The sequence below is a fragment of the Oryzias latipes genome, chromosome 16 (genome assembly GCF_002234675.1).
Source record: "Oryzias latipes chromosome 16, ASM223467v1".
Lineage (NCBI taxonomy): Eukaryota > Metazoa > Chordata > Actinopteri > Beloniformes > Adrianichthyidae > Oryzias > Oryzias latipes.
Window position 1 is genome coordinate 10,976,694 of NC_019874.2, and position 24,365 is coordinate 11,001,058.

At 39.5% G+C, this 24,365-nt stretch overlaps 1 protein-coding gene across 1 annotated transcript in view; it reads left to right on the plus strand.

Moving 5' to 3' along the window:
• The window catches only part of LOC101157639 (transmembrane protein 65), a 49,058-nt gene that overhangs the window by 3,439 nt on the left and 21,254 nt on the right, over positions 1 to 24,365 (plus strand). Inside the window, exon 3 of the mRNA XM_004077755.3 lies at positions 22,983 to 23,027. Within this exon, the coding sequence (XP_004077803.1) occupies positions 22,983 to 23,027 (45 nt within the window). The remainder of the gene's footprint in view (positions 1 to 22,982; positions 23,028 to 24,365) is intronic.

The following is a 24,365-nucleotide window of genomic DNA, read 5'->3' on the forward strand; positions in this document are numbered from 1 at the left end:
TTTCCATTGGGATGTCATCATTTCTTTGGGAACGGTGGCCGTTCATTTTTACCGGGTACTGGGTTCGTGCAAATTTTGGGGAGTTTTGGAGTTTCTGGTGAGGTGACATTTTTGCTCAAAGGCACAGTAAGACAGAAGAATTGCAAAAAACAGTATGTAAAGACATATAGGCTGCTTTAAGCACTGGAAGTAGGGATGCATTTGTTTGTAAGATGTGGGCTAAATCAGGTTAAGGCCTCCTGCAGGAGGATGGAGGATGGAGGAGGTGGGGTTTGAAGCAGAAGCAGGACTGAGTTGCAGGGAAAATGTTGGCCTGGCAGTGATTGACTGGATGGAATATGACAGAATGACAGCTGTAGAGCTGTTTTTCCCAGAGGAGTGAGCGAGATGCTTTTGGAAAAGAGTATTTCCTATTTTTCTGGATTTTCCTAAGTTTAAACCTTACCTGTAATTCTTCTATGGCCTGAACCTAGATGCATCCATTTACTTTCTACTTCCATATAAAGCAGATTTGCGGTGGTATTTATCTGCATCATATAGTCTTTTTTCCCCCAGTTCTTTAAGTTGTTTGTGTCTTAGTCCTTACGTCCCATCCATCAACCCATTTGTCTGAATAAAAATGTGGACATTTTTCTTAACAATAATTCTGATCCAGATGAATCATTGTTTGTTGCATCCAGAGGCCACAATTACCTGTGCAGGTGCAGCTCACACAAACCGTCTATTTCATTTGTAGAAAAATACTGCAGTTAGCTCTAATCACAATAGATGACATCATAAATCATGTGCATGTTTTGACTTCTAATAATTGTCTTAGATGAGAGACTGTACATTTTGATAACCTCCACAGAAAACGGAAAAAGGGGCAGGACTGCAACACCTACAGGTTACACTAACTGTGAGGGATCGTCTTACTTGCTGTGCTTGCTGTCTGCTGATGAAGGGAATCGGTTGCAGTCCCACATTGGGACAACATTGCTGACAATTGCTTTCCAAGAGTCGCACCCTTATTTTGAGGTTTTTGTTTGACTGTTAAAGAGGAACATCCAAGTGTGAAGCGGCTGGGATGAGGGTCAGCACCGCTATATCTAAGGCCATGGTCTTTTAGCGGAGAAAGGTAGTTTGCCATCTCTGGGTGGGGGGAGTGTCCCTGCCACCAGGTGGAGGAGTTTAAATATCTGGGGGTCTTGTTCACAAGTGAGGGAAGACCGGAGCATGAGATTGACAGGCAGATTGAAGCAGCATCCGTAGTTCTGCTGTTGCTGTATCGGTCCATTGAGGTAAAAAGCAAAGTTCTCAATTTACCAGTTTCTTCGTTCCAGTACTCAGCTATGGTCATGAGCTCTGGGTCATGACCGAAAGAACGAGGTCCCGAATACAAGCGGCTGAAATGAGCTTCCTCCGTAGGGTGGTGGGGCGCTCCCTTAGAGACAGGGTGAGAAGCTCGGTCACCCCCGGAGAGCTCGGAGTAGAACCGCTTCTCCTCCACATCGAAAGGAGCCAGTTGAGATGGCTCGGGCATCTAGTCCGGATTCCTTTTGGACACCTCCCTGGAGAGGTGTTCCGGGCATGTCCCACTAGGCAGAGGCCCCGGGGACGACCCAGGACACGCTGGAGAGACTATGTCTCTTGGCTGGCCTGGGAACGCCTCAGGGTCCCCACAGAGGAGCTGGAGGAAGTGGCTGGGGCGAGGGAAGTCTGGGCATCTTTGCGGAGACTGCTGTCTCCATGACCCAGATAAGTGGAAGAAGATGGTTGGATGGATGGATGTTTCTGTTTTAAGAGTGTATCTGTGTGATGAGTTGATGAATAAGTGTCTTTACTTCCATATTGAATCACAGAGGAAAATCACAGGTCCTATAGGTTGGAGCTTTTGAGAATTTAGCAAATGGATTTAGAAAGAAGCTGTTTGTAAGAAATGTCATTTAGATTTTAAAAGTGTGCTTCAATGTTTTTGTTTGGATTACCTCTGCAAGAAGTTAAGAGTCGAAAAGTTTTCAAGGGTCTAAAAATCCAATTGAAACAGACAGGCTTGTTAAAGCTGAGATAATTAGGGGGACAGGGGTAAACAAAAGGTCAAAATAGGTCAAAACTAATAAGAATGTGTGTCCAATAGCATGTTCACACTAGAATGGTTCTTCAGATTTAGTTCTAGTGAGTGGAGAATGACCAAAATGTTCCCATCTCCATTAGTTTTGGCTTTCTTTCACTTTTGAGTAACTCAAACGACTGTTACTGGTGCTCAGATACAACTCTTTGTTTTCTAGAACAAGTTCTGAACACAAAGAAGAAAACCAGCTTGTCCTGATGATTATCATAGATAAGCACATTCTACACTACATTTACCCATAGTTGCAACATTTTTTTTAACCCTTGTGCTATGACCTCACCCTTACATTGACGTGTTCTCCCTACCATGACAAAGGTGGACAAAGGTGGAAAGATTTCATGTAATCCATGGACACCAGTGAAGATCACAAATCACTGAAGAAAAAAGGTTCAGAGCACTGTCTAGTGGGTCTAGATGACCCAACTCCCAATGTTAAAGTGCCTAGGAAGGCACAAGGGTTACGTGCACTTATAAGGTTTGGCATGTTGACAGTTTTTTTTTTTCTTCTTCTAAAGCAGGGTGCCTATTACTCCTCGTTTTATTTACTCTCTTTAGTTCAGGTGTACTGAAACCCTGGTTTTCATGCTGACTAAATGTAACAGCCATTGAATGAAACCAGCAAACACTGAGATGGAACTGACACCGTAAATGCTGCTTAAAAATTATGCTTTTTTGGAATAAAAAAACATTGCAACCATTCAGGATGTAACGATTAATCGATTAATTGATTTCTGCTGCTGCGATCCAACCAGAACGATCTGTCTGAGGCAGAATGTCGAATTGAATCGACTTATACCATTCTAAAATCGTTTCAAAATTAAATAAATCGAATCATGATAGGTTTATTTTACTATGACATGTGAAATTAAAATGCAAATGGATTTGCATTTTAATTATTGCTTCTTTGTTTGTTTGAACACATTTTATTTACATTCTATTAACTTACAAGAAATACAAAGAATCTGGAAAACTTCACCTGCACTGTTTAGTCCAGGTATTTCTCTCTGAGTCCCACTGGTTGAATTTTTGGCTAAAGATGTCCTGGATCCATTTTAGGTCAGTGAATCGGATCGTTCACAACAAACCAAAATCAACTGTGAGTTCTATCAGCAACCACAAATTATGATATGAATGGAATTGTTGTTCAAATTAATCTTTACGCCCCTAGTAACCAGTCTAATGGATGCTGGTTTGAACAGAATTTTAAAAGCGATGCTCTACTTCACAGAGCAAACCATAAAATCTGTTTTTAGGAAAAAATAGACAAATCATTACAAAAAAGATCAGACTCACTGTAAAATAATAAGAAAGAAATAGGTCCCACTATACACAAAAGACGTTCTTTCCTACCTACCACCTTTAGATCTCTGTTTCCGTGTACAATGTTCCTAAAGTTTCGTGGCTCTTGCCATTGTTTTTACTAATTCCAGTGATATCACAGTTGTGATAATGAACCCTTAACGCCAAATAGCACACGCTCTTTGACATACCGTAACTGTTAGACTGTTCATGGAATCACTGAAAACCAGCTGTTTCTGGAGAAAAGGGGAGCTGCGTAGAGTCGCAAAGCCACTCTTCTTCATGACAGACTCAGCTGATTTAGGTCGATTGGAAAGTTATACCTCGTGTGTAAAGAAATAATCTTGGGCTGACGAAGTATTAGGATCACCAAAAAAGAAAAAAAGAAAAAATTACGAGTTTTTATCTCATAAATTTACGACTTAAAATCTCGTAATTTTGCGAGAAAAAAGTCATAGATTAACAAGGAGAAAACACCGAAGTTGTCTGTTTATCAGAGCCTATTTTGAAGATGAAATATGTGGAGCATTTTGTGAGCTTTATTTCCGGATAGGTTTAAAAAACATAGAGATTCTGAACCTTTTGGCGACTCAAAATCAGATTATTTTCAGTGTAGTCTGCTTTCCGGGGTTTCGGTGTCAGTAAAGCGGAGTCTGTAAAATAAGGAGCTCAGAGACACGTTTGGGTGTACAGGACCGCTACAGCCTTTATTCTCCTTTTCATTCACAAAACCTGAAGTTCATCTGTCACATTACGTCATGAACCTGTCATGAATCTGTCATCAGCATAAAACAATAAAGATGAATGAAAATAGTCTGTTATATTAGCATTAGAACGTTGAAAAAGGCAAAAAGTGCTATTCCTCCTCAGACGGAAGCGTCACAAACGTTGAGATCTGGTCTTTGGTGGAGGAAGAAAGGATTCAGATGAACAGCTGCAGGGACACCGATGACTTCATGATTGGGCTGCAGTGATCCTGCAAACCAACCATCAATAAATAAAACTTTAATAAATTGTAAATCAAACAAATGAGCTTCTAAACATCTGGAACGTTATCAATAAACATTTAGCTCAGCTGTTCAACCAAGTTTAGTCGGTCTGCTCTGCTGCTGCGCGGCGTTCACCTGCTGCTCTGCATGCTCACTTCCACTTTAATCTCGTAAATGTACAAATTTTTTTCTCATAAATTTACGAGTTTTTAATCACCTAAATTTACGAGATAAAATCTCGTAATTTTACTTTTTTTTTTTTTTGGTGTCCCTAATACTCCGTCGTATGCCATAGCTGCTATACTAACATTTTTATCCAACTCAAAATGGGTCGTCCCAGAATTTGGTCATTACATTTACAAATTAAATAAAAATGAATTAAATATGAATTCCTTTTTAGTTCTGTTGTGTCTTGTTAGTTCACCAAAACAATTATATGCCAATCATTACAGTCATTATTGAAATGAACTGCTGTGTTCTATTTAAAAAGGAGAGGTCAGTCTTTACTGGAGATTATGCAGCCAAAAATATCACATGCCAGCAAAGCAGAAAACCAACATTAACAACATTAGATCCTAGTTAAATGGGGATCAGCATTGCGCCATGAAAAATTCCATCTAACCCCAGCAGCAGCATTTTCTCAGAACCAAGTGGAGTGTAGTGTTACTTCTAGTAATCTGTGCTCACTAGAACCTGGTTTCAGTTTGCCTGTAACTCTAAACAAATTGAAACCAATAAACCGCAGCCTCTTCTTTTTATGGTAGGATGCACTCATGTTACTTACAAACTGCAGTGTTTAATGGAAAGGTCATTTTTCTAAAAGTGTAGGGGTGGTGAAAATGTTCTAATATTCTGTAAGGGTCCATACTCTTATCTTCGTGTTTTTGTTGTTTTTAATCATTTGTTTTATCAGACTCAGTTTTTGCAGGTTTTTTAGGTAGTTACAATGAATTGATTCATCAGTGAATTGATTTCTATTCCTACTATCAACTGCATTGATCTGTGTGAAGCAAGTTGTTAATCAAATCCAATTGAATCGACCCAAACCATTAAAATTGTTTCAAAACTAGATAAATCGACAATCAATATTGGAAAATACCATTTGGATTGATGTACAGTAGGTTTATTTGACTATAGTATAAAAACCACCATCACAGTGGACAACACACGTGATGACAGCAACCATTAACTCTTGTTTACTTGTTTGTTTGTAAAGATATTTAACTTGATTGATCATCTTGAGGTTGTACGGTGGCCCAGTGGTTAGCGTCTTGCTTCACAGGTCCCCCCCAGCTGGTTCAAGTCCCGGCTGGGGAAACCTGAAACAGAAAATCAACGGGTGACCTTTCTGTGTGGAGTTTGCATGTTCTCCCCATGCATGCGTGGGTTTTCTCCTACCACCATCCAAAAACATGCTTCATAGGTTAATTGGTTACTCTAAATTTTCCATAGTGTGAATGTGAGAGTGCATGGGTGTGTGATTTGGGTGACAGACTGGCGACCTGTCCAGGATGTCCCCTGCCTTCACCCATAAGTGCAGCCCTGTGACCCCGAAAGGGATAAAAATGGGTTCAGAAGATGAATGAATGTCTTGCAAGAAATACAAGTAATCTGTAAAACTTCACCTGCACTGTTCAGTACGCAGGTATTTATCTCTGAGACACTATGGTTGAATTTTTGGCTAAGGATTTCCTGGATTGATTTCAGGTCAGTGAATCAGATTGTTCAAATTTAAACAATATCAAATGCGAATTCTATCTGTAACCACAAATTATAATATGAATCAAATTGCTACACCCCCAGTAGAAAGGCTCTCCATTTCTGTTCCACGGAGCAGTCCAAACTCAGTCCTCAAGGGTCTCTGTTCCTTTTATGTTCTCCAATTATCCCTAGTCGACCTGCTGCTGATCAGCTGGATCAGGAGGTTCACTGAGAAGAAACTGTGGGAGCAGAGGTGTTAGGAAAAGAAGCAGGACAGCTGCCTCCCCTGATCATAGCTGTAGACGTACCTTACAGAGATCACACTAGCTTTGAGTTTTCCATCCTTTTGGTGCTTACTGATAAAGGTAGCCAACCTCAGGAAACTTAAGTTCATGGTTTCAGTTCAGGGGTGTTCAGGTTTTTGTCTGATCAAAGTTCCCTTTTTTACGTCAGCATTAGAAACAAACATTGAAATATTATGGAGCCAAAATTGCAGATATTAAAATAATTCATTTTAAAGACAAGAAGAAATGGCTAAAACCAGGGTACTTTAGTAAGACTTAAACAAACTCAACCATGACAAGAGGACAACAAATGAAAGGATCCTGTTTAAACCATGTTAACACAAACCTGGTTTAAACAATTAACACGACTTGAACACAGTGATTGAAAAACGTTTAACATGTAGACATGTGTGCAAAATATCTTAGATGATACAATTTTAGATTGTATCACTAATATTCATGTTACAAATTGCTTGCTTAGGTGAGGGATTTTGAAGAAAAAGAGGATTTATTGACGGCAGAATAACTGTAAAAAGTGAGACAGACGTGTCGGTAACATCGCTTGATTAATTTGTGCTATAAAATGCAAACGTTTTTTAGTTTTAAATTAAGTTTTTTCTATGCTGATGCATACAATTTAGAGAGATGGAATCTGCAGGCTGAAAGGATAATGTCTCTACTTTTTGTCTCTTCATCACTTTCATGAAATACTTAATATTTTTCCGTTTCTGTCACAGTGAGATATTTTACTTTCTTAAGAGTTAAAAGAAAAAAACGGTCTTTTATCCCATGACTCCACTTTTTTTTTTAGAACCTTTTCCGATCTAAAACGTTTTCAGTTTAACAGTTTTCTTGTCCTCATTAGTCACAAAGACCCACTGCTGCACCCGGAGACCAGAAAACAGGACTACATGTAATTCCACTTCCAAAGCGAGGAAGCAATAGGATTTTTTTGTGCAACACATTTTGCAGAACTTCACTAAAATGCTGTTAATGGGCTGATAACTGACAAAACATTCCAGCAAAATTGAATAATGAATGTGATAGTGTACTGTGTATGTTAACTGATTTCAGTTTATAGCCAGTAGACATCCTGCACTGAAGCCTGCTGCATTTTAAGAGGAGCACAGGTGTGTTTTGCACTTCCATTGAGGCTCATGCGGCCATTTTAAGGGACGTCTTTAAAATGGAGGGATTGTCGTTTGTGTGGTAAGTGTATCGTGAAGCATTCGAAAGGCTGATGAAAGTTACATGCACCCATGAGGTACGAGTGATGCTGTTGTATGGTGCCCTTATGCCACACTCTAGTCAAGTCGTCAGTAAGGTGCAGGCACTGGCTCCATACTTAACGCTCACAAGTGCCACACGCACAGGGTGAACCGGCGCTTGTGAGCACGTAAATGTTTGTAAGATGGACGTCCACACAAACTATGCTCTGATTGTCTAATTTCGTCATTTCTAACAGTCAAGGAGCGCACGCTCATCACTTGAACAGGACTAACAGGCTGTGCAAGAAGCCTGCACAGTGTTTGGGGAGTTGAAAAAATGAAAAATTTGTACGATGTGTCTGCGTCTCACCTACTTCAAAACTTGATCTTCCATATGGTTAAAGTGTTACTATGACCTGGCGCTAGGCCGGCCCTAGCCAATTTGGTCCCCTAGGCAAGGTTTTTGGTACATCGCAGTAAATTTCACTGCTAGTGTATACATATACTCACAAAAAAACATGATAACTTTGTGTAGGCAATTTTTTTATTTAAACAGTGCAACTGCACGTCAAAATACTTATAGAGAATTAAACAAACATTCACAAAAAATGAAGGACTTTAAAAATTGTAAATGCAATATTAATAGCTTAAAGTATATAATAAAATATGTAAACAAGTGGCATTGACTTATAAAAATGAGATAGATATTAAAGAAAAACGTAGGCACAAAAATAAGATACATTTTTTAAAATGTAAACTTTTATCTTACAAATATAATGTGATGTTTTGTCACTCCCTTAATTTGCAGAGGACAGACTGCAAAACTTCAACAGCGCATCTGAGGAGGAGTATGAGTATGTGAAGAGTATCTGACAGTGGTCTGATAATAACATGATTTTAAGAATAAAATAAAAGGAAATCATATAAATAAATGAAAACCTAGAGATACGTGTGCAAGACTATACTGTTTAATATTAAATGTACAGGATTCCCCCCATATTCATGGGGGTTAGGGACCAGAGACACCCACGAATACGCCAAAACCATCCCCACCCTCACAGCCCAAGAATATCCTTCACCAATCCTTTCCATCAAAAACCCTCCATTTCTGATGCTTTGTTAAATATTTATTAAAGAACATTGGAATTTTGCTCAACATAGAGTTTTTTTTATTCAGAGCAATAGTCTGTATCGTAGCGTACTTTATAACGCACAGTAGGAGTGTCACTCTGTCTCTCGATACCTAAAACCAGGAGCCCGTGCTTTCTCCTTCATCAGTTAAGTTCGAGAGAGCGTTTTCTTCCAGAAGAGGCCGGTTTCATCCATCATTCATTGATGAAAGCCCCTAGGGGTGCTTGTGATTGGTGGGGGTCGTCTGATGGGTCCGGGGTTCAGGCGCCTGGGGACCAGAGCTCCCATTGGGGACCCGGTCCCTTGGAGCTGGGGCTTTGCTCTGCAACATGGGAATGGTATCTAGCCTTGCTCCTCCCTTGCTGTGTGGTCATGGGGGTCTGGTGATGGGGGGCCTGGTGCACTCCGGGGCGCCTTTGCCACATTGCACGGCTTGACCTGGTGCGTCATGCTCGGTTGGGGGTTGGGAGACGGGGTTCTAGCGGCACTAGTCCATGTTGGAGCATGACCAGTCTTCCTTCTTTACACCTAACACCTCACCAAGAAGCCTGGGAGTAAAATAAAGTAAAATAAAATAAGTAAAGACACAAATATCAATCGGGAGAAAAAAAAACATGATTATCAATAGAGGAAATTAATAAATAAATTACAGTTAATTAGACCACCCTCCCCCCATCTGTCTTTGTTTGCTCTAGACATGTAAGTGGAAGCAACAGCCAATTTAAATTGCACCCCCTCTTAGAACGCTCACTACAGACTTCAACAGACATCAACATACACAAATGCACTCACGTAGGGTCCTTTAGTGGACAGGGTTGGGCGATCGGATTCTGCTGTTGAAGAATGGAGGAGTCTGTATCGCCTCAGTCCGCAAAATTTTAATTGCATCTCTTTAGAACACACACATAGCGAGAGGGGGGTGGTCACGTTGTTCCCTGTCTCCCACCCTGAGACTGTGTGGGACTGGCCTTGGGTTGCCTCTGGGAGTGGGGGCGGATGGGGACTCAGGACTCCCGGGTAGTAGAGTGCCTCTCATCTGGGCGCCGGCGTACATCTTGAGCGGTCAGGGCGTTCGGTCTGGGCCTGGAGCGTCTTGGGGTGGGACAGGTCTCTGTCCATTTTTTGCCCGCAGACAGCCTGTATCCACCCTTAAGGGTAGTTGTTACTAAGGCCTTATCAATATAGCATGAGTAGCAGTGAGGAAAAGACGTCTCGTCTGCTACAAAAAGTTCTGAACTCATCCAATTCAAGCATCAACATCTGTTTGTGAATATAACACAATTAGGCAAATGATGAACCTCTTTTCCCTTAAATTTTCTGTTCTTGTCTTTCATTTTCTATCACCAGTTTAATCCTATTAGCTGCAGCAGATTTGTCCATTTCTGCAGCAGGACTGATGATTTGTCCACCTAAAGGATTTCTGTTGCTGTGGTAACACCGGTGCCTCTGCTGCTTCAGAAGTGAAGCAAGCAGTCAGTTAAAGAACGCTAATAGTGGAGAAGTGGCAACGTAAAGACAGCATTCTTTTAGTGTCAAAATACACATACTAAAGTAAAATGCAATAATAGTTGCACGGTTGAAAAGTGAAGCACTTGTTCAAGATAGTCTTAAGAAATCTTGAAAGATGTATTATTGTAGTTTAGCTAATAGTACTTACAGGTTGTACTGTTAAGGCTAGAGTCTAGTCTTTACAGTACAACCTGTTAGTATTATTATTATTATTATATATACTAGCAGGGGACTTTAACTGTATGGTGGACCCCAGCATGGACAGATCAACAGGACTTAATCGATCACATAATGGCTGTAGAGTCATGATTTATTGATTTATTAAGATCTAAAACTAACAGGTATATGGCGAGAGAGAAATCCACATGCCAAAGTTTATTTCTGCTTCTCAAGTACTTTTAAAACATATTCTTTGATAGATTACTTTAGATTACTCTCTACATAACTCAAATCAAAAATTAATGACTGCTCTTATGATAACATTGTGATATTGGACCATGCACCATGCAGTTTATCTATAAGGACAGTAAACTGGTTAGGGATCCTCAGAGATGGCAATTTCAATGCAAACGGTTAAAAGATGAAGACATGGTGAAATACTTAGGGAAAACAAATCAATGAGTATTTTCGAATTAATACCTCTCAAACAATTGCATGTACAAAATGGGAAGCATTTAAGGCCTTCTTCATAGGATATATAATCAGCTACATAGGTTTTAAATCAATGAAAAGTCAGGAAATCAGGTTGCAGATAGAAGATAAAATAAAAATACTTCGGGAATAGGGGTAGTGATACTCAGCTGGAAAAGTGTTAGTGCTGTTTAGAGCTGAGTTTGATAAACACTGCTTCTAGAGCCTTCTCAGACTGGATCAAACATTTTCTGAGCAGGGTGATGAGGCTGGTAAACTCCTGGCATGGCAAATTAAACAAAGTAAAATGTGAATATGACTATTCATTAATCCTCTGTGTTCTGAAAATGAAAGCTTGGATGGCTTCTATAAAAAATTAATTCATTGTTTTCTAATGGAAAATATGTTTAACGCAATGCATTGTGGTGAGCACCGATGCACACTACTTTTTCACAGAGACTCCTGGGAAATTTCCAGGGCACTGGATTTTGGAATTGTAGATTTGAACAGCCCTACAAAATGGCTAACGCCCTATAGAGGGCACTAAGTGGTGAGAAGTGAAGGGATTTGGACAATGTCTGAAATTAATTCCTTTAACCCAGACTAACAGCTAATTGAAGGCATCTGGTACAGACCTCAGGTAAACCATAGAAGGGGGCGGGGTCCATCTGGGAGGAGCCATAGCTAATTTAGAAAGAATCCAAAACAGTTTTCTAGATAAAGAATCCATAAAGAAAAACCCCAAATCTGTTTTACATTTAGATTAGTTGTTTTAAATTAATATTCAAATGAACAGAAACAACTAAATTAAAACTTTAACAATTACATTATTATCGACTGTTTGTTTTTTTTGGTGTTCATTAATGTTTAAATGGCAAACCATCTTAAACTGATGGTTTTATTTGTTGCAGTACATGATTGACTTTGCATTTATGAAATACGGAATTGCAAAACTTAAAAAAAGTGAAAAACGGGTCTACTGTATTAAAGAGTAAGTTTCAGCGGAAGTTCAATAAAAGTATTTTTTCCCTCAGATATAAATGTTTTACATGCCTCTGTGTAATCATAGCTCATTGCAGCTCCCCCACAGCCAATCATAATGGCTGTCCAGTTTGCAAATTTCTCATATCCCCAATTGATCTTTAAAAACATTTCCTGAATCATTGAAGTAGATTTGCTGTTTGATACTGAACTGTCACAATAATGCTGACTATAGTCAAGAACTGGAAACCCTCATCAGAAAGCTGGAACCAGCATTTATGTTTATTCTGACTCTGGGTTCTAATCAGAAAGGAAGGATTTCTGGGACAGTGATGGAGGAACAAAGAAGAGGAAAATCCCTGCAGGAGCTCCTTCTGTAAAGATGAAGCCTACTGATAATCTTGTTGTACATGATGGCTTCAAATTTAAGGGATTTGTTTACACAGTCATGTAATGGTAATGAGCATCAGGGTCCTCCCTAGAGACCAATTTAACTTTTCTCTCATTTTGATTGTGACAGATGCCCTGTATTGCTACCATTGATTTTTTTATGAAACTGCACACAACACATATGAAGCTTAGTGGAAGCATGTTGGTGGCAGAAGCTGATTGGGTTCAGTTTTCATGTTATTTTACACACTAAACTCCAGGTTATATCCTGCATTTCTTTCTGTATATATTTTTTTCATATAGGCACATATACAACCTTGAGGGTCATTTTTGTTTTTTGGTAACACTTTACAAAAAGATACCTCGAATAAAAATTAGTTAACTGAGCATTATGTAAATAATGTAACCCCTTAGACACTTTATTTATTTATTTGTTTAGCATTACTTAGTATATTACCTAATGCATTTGTTAACAAAAGGGTACCTTTTTATAAAGTGTTACCCAATTTTGAGGTTTTGAGAACTTTCAACAGAAAAATCTACAAAGAGGGACCAAAATGAAACTGTTTTTTTTTATTTGCTCAATAAAAAAGAATTGTTTAGGGCCGTTAATCTGTTTTTTTTGCCAGAGTCAGAGCTTGGAGGTCCAGAGAATCAGGAGTTAAAAGATTCTCATCTTTTCTGCAGCTGTTTAAAGTGAGCCTGTGAACCAAGTTGGAGTCATTTCTGTGAGACACACAATCAAAGACAAGCTGGCAAGCTGTTCCACACATTTCTTCTTCTTTTTTTTTGTGATTAGTTAGTTACTGAACTGAACAAGAAACGTTTCTGCAAACAGGAGGATGACAGCAGGATTTGGATCCACTAACAGTGTAGGTGTAAGCAGGCGGCTGGTCCCTCCATTACAAAGGGATATTTTATTCCGGAGACAAAAACTCTTGTAGAGGTTCTTTATTGTTTAGGCAGATGTTTGTAAAGTATCATAAAACAGACTTTAATTGATGCTTTGTGCACTTGTGCAGCTTGTACTGTCACACCTTTGAGGCTCACGCAGCCGTTGGCTTTATGAGTTGTCAGGACGAGCTTTAAGGGATTTGTGTTTTGCCGGCTGCAACCGTGTAAATTGGCTCCTGGAGTTATTTTTGTACCTGCCACAGAAACCTCATTGAAAGCCCACGAACTACAATCTATCACTTTGGCCTTGGTGTTCTGCTGCACATTTTCTGATATTGAGCTTCGTTGCAGAACTGCAGTGCGTGGCCTGTGTGGTATTTACTGAGAAGTTCCTCATTATTTTCTGCCTCGGGGCAGAGTTTTTTTGTGTTGAGGTGATGTGCTGGGAACCCGAATGTTTGTGTGAGGCGATGGCCACCGGCAGCACTATACCAAGTTCTAGAAATATAGAAAATCTGTCAACTTTAACATTTCTCTAACCCACACTTTTAAAGATTGTTTTATTAGTGTTACGCATATGTTATCCATAAAATCTTGAGGCAAATTTTATTTAAAATGAATCCAATTTGCTGATATGTTTCCACAAATTTGAATTAATTTTGGGTTGTGCTGATGAGTGTCCTGTACATTTGGCTTCCGTCTGTGAGCCGATTTCCTCCTCTGTGTCTCGTATGTCTCAAGGGAATAGCAAGGTGATGTACAGCTGATGAATGACTTCAACCTTCCATGGTTTCCCTGATTCTGAAGCCTTGAGAAGCTTGCACAGTCACTCACACGCGACAGCATCTTCGCATCGGAGCAACAACATGCATGTTATTACACATTTCATTTAAACACGTTATTCTACTCACTAGAATGAGTCGTGATTAAAGTTAGATCTCATATCACTAATGTTTTAAAGTATACATGAAATGTTCCACTGAAGACCTCTGGAGGCTGGTTTCAAAAGGGGAGCATGTTCCCATTGGCTAAAAAGTTCAAATGTATTTTAAAAACTAACAGATGTGCAGTGTCATTGCAAAAAAAACTGTTTCAAGTTCCACTCCAATCCTCTTTTAATATATTGTAAACGTTTTCCCAGTGGTCTTTTAATTATGATGCCATTTTTAGCCAAAATCAGAAAACATATTATTTTCTATGACATTGTTTCTGCAAAGTGGCAGTAGTTCATAAGAAATTCACCTCTGAGTTGTGGGCGAGGTTGTTGGCATGGCATAACCCTTGCCTTTTCTCTTGATGAGCAAATTTGGAGCGCTCTACTCTCCTACTAGTTTACAGCCCCTCACAACCCCAACCTAACACTACCAGTGCAACAAATATGCCGAGCAATATCGGAATTATCCAGCTTTACAGTTTTGAGCCAGATGCCATCTCAGTTGAGGAAAACAAACATGGATCTATTTGTGTACCATAGTGGATGCATCAGAATGGAGCGGAGCCGGGAGCATGTGGCTCTTCATAACAATTGCAATTTATTTAAATCCCATTTCTTCATCTGCTCCTGATTCACAACAATTTGAGTAAAGAAATAGTCAGAAAATGCAATTTTAAGCCTCATTTACTTCATACGTGTCCTCTATTATCAGTAAAATGCCACAAAAACATGTAAAAAACACAATTTTCATCGGAGTTGGTCTTTAAACTGTATTGCTTTTTTGTCTAGTAATGTATTATTAGAAGAGATTTTTTATTTTAATTTTAACTGAGTGGTCCCGTGGGTGAACTCAAAAAATGGGTAACCTTTTTTTCCAGTCTGATTGCCCTTTTTCTTTTAAGCCTATTGATGCAAATAGGCATTTCGACTCCAAAATGACCTTAATTTAGCATTTACATCAGGCGTCCCCAAAGCCTAGAGGGCCAGTGTCCTACATGTTTTCTAACCAACCTGCCATTGAAGCTCCTTATTGGCTAAACACACCTGATCCAGGTAATAAGCACCAAAAAAGGCAGGGTTTCTGTAAAACCAGAAGGACACCGGTGTAGGTACCATTACCGTTTGGCCTGCACCAACCGTTCGGGGTCTTTCGACTAGTGCTGACGTCACATTATGTGATTGGCTGTCCGTTGGTCCAATGACGTGTCAGATAGTGAGTGGTCTGGACAAATTACTATACTAACATAGAAGAAGATATTATGCGCTCCGTTGTAAACAAACAGCTCAGACACAGAGCGGGATTATCTTCTAAACGTGCTTTTATTATGATTATTATTATTAAGTGCATGGCAATCGAACGGACTGCGGTCCAAACCCTTTTCCGGACCACACACTATAACAAAGCACCTTCCCTGCCTGCGAACACGAAGCCACGAGACTCCAGCTGCTCTGCTCAGAGACACGGTTCACTTGTGTGGAGCAGCAGGTTCATTCTAAAGGCCCATACACACCGGGACGAATATTCGCCTACATTTAACACCTCGTGACTAAACAAAGGGCATCAATGTGAGTGTGCACACCGACGCGAAAAAACGCCACGCGTCAAAGCGTCACTTTTTAAAAAACGCCTCGGGTTCATTTTTTTGGTTTTACGCGCTGCGACAAAAACTATAAGACCAATGAGAATGGCCCTTTTGCACACGTGTCTGGAGCTTCTGAACTTACAGTAAAACACAACTTGGGGGCGCTCAAACACAAAACTGCCTTTCTGAGCACACATACCAGCGAAGAAGATAGACGCCAAGTAGCGTCTACACTGCCGCGAAGAAATAATGACGGACATTATAAAATATCCCCGAAAACGCTCATGATACATTTTCAGCTTTTGTACCAGTCGATAAAACTCCCCATGTTCTTTTCTTCTCGTAACTATGGGATGTACCCAAAATCGACGTCTTTTCCGGCGTCTTTCATCATTCAACAGAACAATAATTTTTTCATCGCTGGAACTGGAGCTAGAGCTATGGTGCTGGAAATATTCATGTTTTCTTTGTTTGATTCTTACAAGCGCGTAAATACTTGCTCTCTTCTTCTGAGTGAAAAGCGACTTTAAGAAGCGTAAAGTTGCGCAGCGCCACCTTATGTACAGGGGGTATTTCTTTTTTACATTAAGCGCCATCTAATGTCAGGGAATGAAATTGCATGTTCGCTCGGCTCATCGTCAGCGAAAATCGCCTGGGTGTGAACACAAAAAATGTGGCGAATATTCGTCCCGATGTGTACGGGCCTTAACAGCCACAGATCTTTTTACAAAGTGGGTTGTGGCAAAATCTCTCTATAAACAATACAAAGAATAATGTCAGACACAACTTATGAGGGAAAAGAACTTTATATTACAAAAGGAAACATGAAATGAAAATATGAAGAGCCTTAGCAGATCTCGACGCTGGGTAGTTTGTCCAAGTGGGGCTACCGTAGTGTGACGTTATCCTCTGTCGAAAGGACCCTGAACGGTTATTGCAGGTCGAATGGTTACGGTACCTACACCGGCCCTCGAAGCCTGGATTTGGGGACACCTGATCTACATCAAAGCCAAAAGGTCAAAATGGCCAAACCAATCCATCTTTTAATAACACTGTTCAGAATACTATAATTAATATCAGAGATGATCAGCCCAGTGTACATATATGGTCATAGTTGTCACTCATTTACAGATATTTTTCAAAAATCTATGTGTAATAACATGTTTTAAAAGTTAATTACATATTATTAAATGTGTTCTACACTAAGCTTCAAAATATTTTATTTACTCATTTTATTATTTTTAAATTCACAGTAAAAAATGTATTAAAACAAATTTTAAAAAAAGTCAAACTTTAGTGCTTTAGTTCTTTTAGAGGTGTTGTAAACAGGCTGGTCTTCTTGTTTCTGCCTCCCAGACATGTACTCCTGAGTTTGCAGAAAAATCCCGCTGCCCTTATTTGTCATTTTTATTGAATCTTAAAAAGCTAGACTAGGCTGATTTAGTTTTTCCCTACAGGCTCCTATTTTTGAAACTTGATCTCACTACAGTTTCATGCTGTTCTGTCACCAAAACGAAAAGGTCTGCAACAACCAATTTTTTGGGGTAATGCCGAGGCAGCCGCAAAGTGTGACTGCATGTGATTTTCCCTCCTTTTACATGGAAAGAAAATGTCAAGGCAGCAGAGAGGCAGAAAGCCAGCAAAGGAGAAATAACATAAACTCTTTTGCTGAAATCTAATAAATAACACACAGAGACCATGTTTGTGGACTGACACTTGCAGCTGAAATTAACTTCAGAACCTTGATTAAGTGTCTTTGTTGTACCTCATTTCTTTAAAATCCCAGTGGCAGAAAATTACAGCCGTGAAGCTTTTATACTGTAGTCATGGTGTTAGGAATATGAACATGATTTTTGTTGGTTAACAAAGGTCTTATTTAAATATGTAACATAAGCATTTACTGGATTATCATGTCTGTCAGTTGTCCTTAGCTGGACAGTCAGCAGTTGGGGTCGGTTATACTGTGAGAAGTGGCTTGATGAGAATGAAACGGATTCAGTGCTCCTGTTAGCAGCTCATACCTACAGATTAAATCTTTTTTTCTCTCCTGCTGGTTGAAATCGATGCCTCTCACTCAGCAGCTCTGGAGTTTATGAGACTTCATGCAGTCAGTACTGTGGCGATGCGGTGTTCAAACTGGACTGTCTCTACCCGATACTACTGCATGTACTCACATTTAGAAGAGGCTTGGTGCAAAATGTTGAAGCAGTTCAAACCTCGTGAAACTTGGTAAATGTGTCATTTTTTTTACCGCTTTATTCCGATAAGAAAGACTTAGTGTCATATAATTTCAGCCTGGCGCAAACCTAAATTATTAATTTCTCCTCCATGATCCATTTTAAACGGTTGACACCTCTGTGAATTAAAAGGTACACTACCGAAACATCACATGACATCAACCCAAAATGCACATTTACGCGCGTCTACATAGACTTTTCATTGGAAATGGTGTTAAACACACGTTTCCAAGCCCGGTGTGAACGTAGCATTAGACTCTTAATTGACAAGTATTTAACCACGTTTGCAAAATTTAGGTCCACAAAATCTACTACTTGTCATTAAATGGATTTAGAAAAGACAAAACCATAAAAATGTACCAACAAAGAGGGTTTTTATTAAAGTACAGTATCAGAATTAACCTATTTATAGACAGAAAATGTGGAGAATTCAGATTCTGAACCATGCAGACAACGAAAAGTGAATGGGGCAAACTCAAGACTGTAGGCTACACATATGAATCGCCTGCAAAACTTCCGAAATTTCATTTCTCATCCGTGTCCCAGAACTTCTCTAAAGTCCTAATTTGACCCAAAAAGCTGATTTTAATGATCATTTTAATAAAAAATATTACATTCATTTACTTTTTATGAAACCCATGTACACTGAAAACAACAAATAATTCTTACTTTGTACAGCTAGAGACATAAGGAAAAATGAAATGAAACTTCTTATAACTGCTGTATTATTACGGATGTCCCAGTATTTTTTTGTTGGACTTTCTTGTCTTTTCATCCTATTGAGATGGATCTGTTTACACAAATATGAATCCATATTTGTAATTAGAGAAAAAAAACATTTTTAAAATGTACATTACACAGAATCATGATTTTAGCATGGAGTGGGCATGACAGAGACTCTAAGAGCCTGTAGGACTAATAGGACTTCAGTCCATTCCCTAATGTGTCAGCATGGAGTGCTACAGTGTGCTCTCAGGGCCCCGTCAGCTCAGGGTTTGACACTCCAGGAGATGACTAATTCCACTGACCTTCACAACTTTGATTTATGTGGGACTCACCATCTGACACTGGAGGTGGTTCATGAGCATGCAGAGAGGACTTAATGGCTTCGTTCCTTCAGATATAAAGTATTCTTGTCAATTCAAGAGCAAAATGCTTGACCTTTTAAAGGGCCAATATCATGCAAAATCTAATGTTCATTCTTCACTATAAACAACCCCAAAGTGGTATTTTGATCCCTTCACACATTTCTGAGTATTCCTCTAAAAACCTGCTCTCTGAGTACCAGCCCCTCCCAACCCATGAAAATGATCAGGTCCACACATTGTGGCGGATAAGTGGGGAACAGCCCCTTCCAGGAAGAGTCTGCTATGCCAGCACTGCCCCCACACAAACACCCACTTTCTCCGCAGAGCTAGCGGTGATCAGCAAAATGCTTTAGTAAGGAAAAGTTTGGATGCTGGTTGTTTTTGTGCATGGGGGAAACGCAGAAACGCGGCTGAGCCCAGCTCTAGGTTTACGTTATGAAATGGGTGGCACCCACAAGGAGCGACTGGCGGTGCCTCAGAAATCGTGTCGTCTTACTTCTGGGTAGGAAAATAAGCTGATAAAATTACTTATTTTAAAAAAATGTATACTTTGGTGTGCCAAAAGGTAATAAATGATCATACATATGAATAAAGTTTATTCTGAAAGGCTTAAGAAAAGCATGATACAGGCCCTGATAAAGGCCATGATAAAGTCCCACCCTGATCATCTTTTGATCTATTTTGAGAGCGTTCCCAGTGGCCGTTTCTAGCCAAAATAAAAAAATCTGTGTTGTTTTCTAGGACATAGTTTCTGCAGAGCGGCAGTTGAAATTTGCCTCTGAGTTGTGCGTGGAACCCCCATCCAAAATTTAAATAAAATGGTAAATGGCGTATACTTATATGGCGCTTTTCTACCTTCTTCAAGGCCCAAAGTGCTTTACAGTCACAGACCCATTCACCCATGCACACACACACATTCACACACTGGTGGTGGCTCTGCTGCCGAACACTGGCGCCAACCTACCACCAGAGGCAAGGTGGGGTTCAGTGTCTTGCCCACTTCGACTCATGGGCGTGCAAGGCGGGAATCGAACCTGTAATCTTACGATCTTGGGTCGACCGCCCTACCGCTGCACCCGTAATAATGAAATACTCAAAAATGGAATTTTGATCCTAATTTAAATGCCCTCCATCATCAGGAAAATGCCCCAAGATCATGTTAAAAACACCAAAACACCATTTTCTTTAAACGAACTGGAAGTTGAATGCTTTTTAACAAGCCAAAGGAAATCTTTTTGTATAGAGACAACTGGCACTTCGCATCAACAAACAGTTTAGTTCTCTTTTTTTACTTTGGTAAAGACTGAATGGAGCCTGAAGAGTCGCTCTAAATTTAGTGCACCTCACAGGAACATCCCTGTTTGAAACCTTCATCAAACCCTGAACAACTGATAAATTGGTGGAAATGCTTCTGGTGCATGAAACTCTTCCTCCGTGGACAGCGTCCTGATTCCTGCCAGTTTGATTCTCCCGTGGGAGAACGAATACCTGGAGAGCTGCAAGGACTCTCCAAAACCAATAGCTGCGACCGCATTCAGGTGGGAATTGGAAGTTGACGGTGTTTAATTATGCATAAACTGCCCCGCTTGAGGCAAGACAAGTGTGTTTGCATGTGAGTATTGATGGCGAGGAGTCTGCCTCGATGCGGTGTGTAGGTTCCAGCACAGCCCCACAGGCTTTCCACGGATGTGCATGCAACATGAGAGGGGCAGGCAGTCTTACTGAATGCTGGAAAACAAGGCTTGTAATCTGACACCAAGTCAGAGGAGCTGAATGGAGAGAAATGTGGGGGAATTATTGTAGTATTTTTTTTTCATCAAGGATAAGTGGCAAAAAGACCTTGAAGGTGTGGCCTCAGTGTGTTTGTCATTTATTAATGGGACACCGAATTAAGGAACGTACATGTCAAAAACTCAAAAAGCAGGATTTTCATCGGAGGGGACTTTTAAACAGCTGACTGGCCTATTAGTACCACACACTTTTTTATTTTATGAGATCTCAACCTTTTGGGCGGATCTAGGTTATAACACTTTATATTCAGCCAATCCTGACACCCATGAAGGTGAAAAACTGGCTTTGGATAGTTCTAATGCAAACCTGTGCATCAACACAAATCCATCCAAAAGCAGTCAATGGTGGCAAGATGAAAATAAGTTGGACTTATTTATATTTCAAAGCTGTAATTAGTTTTTCTGGTACTGTTTTTGAGCTGGTTTTGCCTTTATTGACCTGGAAGCGTGCCTGCAGAATCTACTGCTTCCATTTCTATCGACTAATTAGCACGGGACGGTAAATCTGCTCACTCCAACACCGTGCTGATTGTGGCTTCATCCTGTTTTATGCTGTAATCCGTCACCTCTCTGTTGTAGGTCTTTTCCCAGAGTAGAAACTGGTCCATGATGGCTTTCCTCTGCTATCATTCCAGCCTATCATTACCATTGAAAGGAGTAGATGTGTCTGAGAATGAATTTGTTTTGGCTGTAGAGGCAGCAGGAACTCCACTGGGAATCCAGTTGTTTTCCCCAGTAAATTACATCTTTCCTGATGTAACTTGGCTCTGCAGTGGAGCAAAAAGACCTCAAGAAAGTTTAAACCTCTATGAATTTTCACTCATCTCATGGTTGTCAAACCAATTCTACAAAGCCTCCAAAGAAAATGATCCTGTCTTGAGTCATTATCATTAAAACCACTGTAATTATCTCTAGTTTTTACCTGTCTTCAGGCTGCTCATGCTTTAGTATGATTCTTTATCAACCTTATTTTACTCACATTATCCTAGACTCTTTAGAGACAACCCTGTAGCTTTAAATCATCTGCATTACAAAAAGCAATACGTAATTAGTTGGTTTAACTTGTAAAAAATGTAAAACCTAAATAGCAGAGTGACATCAGAGAAGTGACATCTTCCCATCTCCCTTTTTTATTTTAATTCTTCTTTCTCTCCACCCATCGATCCATCCATCCATCCACTCAATCTTCCCACTTAATCCCTTTTGGGGTTACTGGGATGCTGGAGCCTATCCCAGCTACAGTTGCGTGAAGGCGGGGTACAAATTGAACAGTTTGTCAATTTGTCACAGTGCTGTTGTAGCTCTATTTAGCTAAAAAAACATATATATTTTTAAGTCTGTATAAACCTACAGTTTTAGTGGAAAATTATTTTTACTGATTGTTGATGTCTGGCCTTTGGAGCTATAGCATGTGAGAAAGAATAGTGTATCATGCTCTCATTGTTTTGACACCACCTGAAAATGTCCTAAACAAGGTGAAGTCAGACGAATTTAATTATTGAAAAAATGAGACAGTCTGATGCTGCATTTTATGTTTACGTGGTGAAGCTGAATGAAAACCTCCAGATCATAACCCTATTTTGCACTACAGGACTGCAAGGCAGATATGATCATTTCTGTTTCCATTTCTGTAGATTTCATTTTTATGTTTCGTTGTGCACTAATGACTGTTTTTTTATTTTCAAGCATTACGTTTTTCTTGAGGCTGTGAAGCTGTGTAGTTTCAGTGTTATCACACATTCAATCTAGAACTGCCCTGAGTCATAATCTTCATTTTCTTTGATTGCATTTGTTCAGACATTTGAATCAGTCTTTAATCGTTATTATAATTATCCTTACACTGTTCTCCCTCAAAGATGATTTAGTTAGGGTTAGAATTAGGGCTCTATAGATGGCATTATCTATTTGCTTTGACTTTAATATGTAACTTGAATATTGATGATATGCTCCAAAGGCCCATAGGGGAGCTGAATTTCTCCCAGGAGAAGTGGCATTGAGGAGTAAGCTCTCCCTTTCATCTCCTCTCAATTGCCTGCTTTTCTGCCCCTTCTCTTTCTTTTCTTGTGTCCAAAGAGTCCAGTCTGACAGACTTTGCCATTTGAAAATCTTTTGTAAAAAAATCATTTGAAAATCACATTTGCGCCGTGTGTTCTCCTCCATAGAAAGGTTAGCCAAAGAAAACCTGCTGCTTTTATAATCCGTCTTTTCTACCCCTCTCTTTCAGGGCAGCTGGAGGTTGCACCGCCCACTGCAGCCCAGTTAAGATACGGTAAGAAGTATTTTATTCCCAATGGTTCTCTGTGTCTGCTCTATTTCTATACTCAGTAAAAGATCAGATGCCAACCGTGACCGAAAATGTTTTACAGATAAACTCCATGCACACGCGCAAAAACAAAAACTCACAAAACCTATAATGGCAGAAACACTGACAAGTGTAAAGGTAAAACAAAAAACAAAGTAATGCAATAAAAAAATGCAGTTCATCAAAAAAGTCCTTACTCCAAAATTACTGTATTTTCCACACTACAGGGTGTCCTAGATAATAACAAATTGATGAATGGTCTGTCTTTGGCTTTATGTCAGACTATATAAGGCACTTTAAGTGAGACAAAAAGCCAGAGATAAGTTTGTTAGTCAGTCAGACTAGACTGACTAGACTAGACTAGACTAGTCAGAAAAGAAACAGATTGATACCACTAAAACAAATGTTACTGCAACTACGCTAACTCCCAACCTTGTTAGTAACTTGGGCTGCACGATATGAGGAAAACTCGCAAAATGCAACATTAGTGATCAATATTGTGATGATGAAATAACTTGCGATACATGAACAAATAGCAAAACATCTAAATACATATTTTCCATTTCAATGTAACAGTTTAATTTAAATAAGAGTCAACTTAAATTATACTCCAAAGGACCCTAGTCTACATAGGAGGCAGGCATCCAACGAATGGGTCCAACAACGTGAATTGGTCCACCCGATTGGTCAAATGCATAAAAGGATTTATTTGAAATATGAAATACTTCAAGCTGACATAAGATTGTTTTAGGACATTAGCATTTATTGCAATTTTCGCTGACTTTTGCGATGTGCCTATTGCACAGCTTGATATCACGGTAACGATAAATTTGCGATTTATTGTGCTGGCCTATTGGTAACACACTGCAACATGTTAGCCATGTCATCCAATTAGCATGTTAATAAGAACACCCAACCTTGTTTGCAACTTATAAAAAACGGATTAATGTTTAGACAGATCGCCATGCACGTAAGAATAACCAGGAGTACACATATAAGGTGCTCCGAATTATTAGGCACACTGTCATTGAAAACAAAAAAAGGCTTGTAAGTGCACCTAATAGTTAAGAATATCCAGGTACTCTTTGTATCACATTTAATACATTTTTTCTATCATCATATGCTGAAACAAATTTTGATCAAGATAAAGAAAACATAAATTCTCTTTAAAAATGTTTGTGTTTAAAACATAAAAAAAAAACAAGTCTATAAAGCAATGTCCATTAGATCAAAGAAAGTTGAACCCAACTCAAGATTGGAAGCTAGACCAAAAATTTCTCTGAAAATATGGAGTTTTAGATGCAG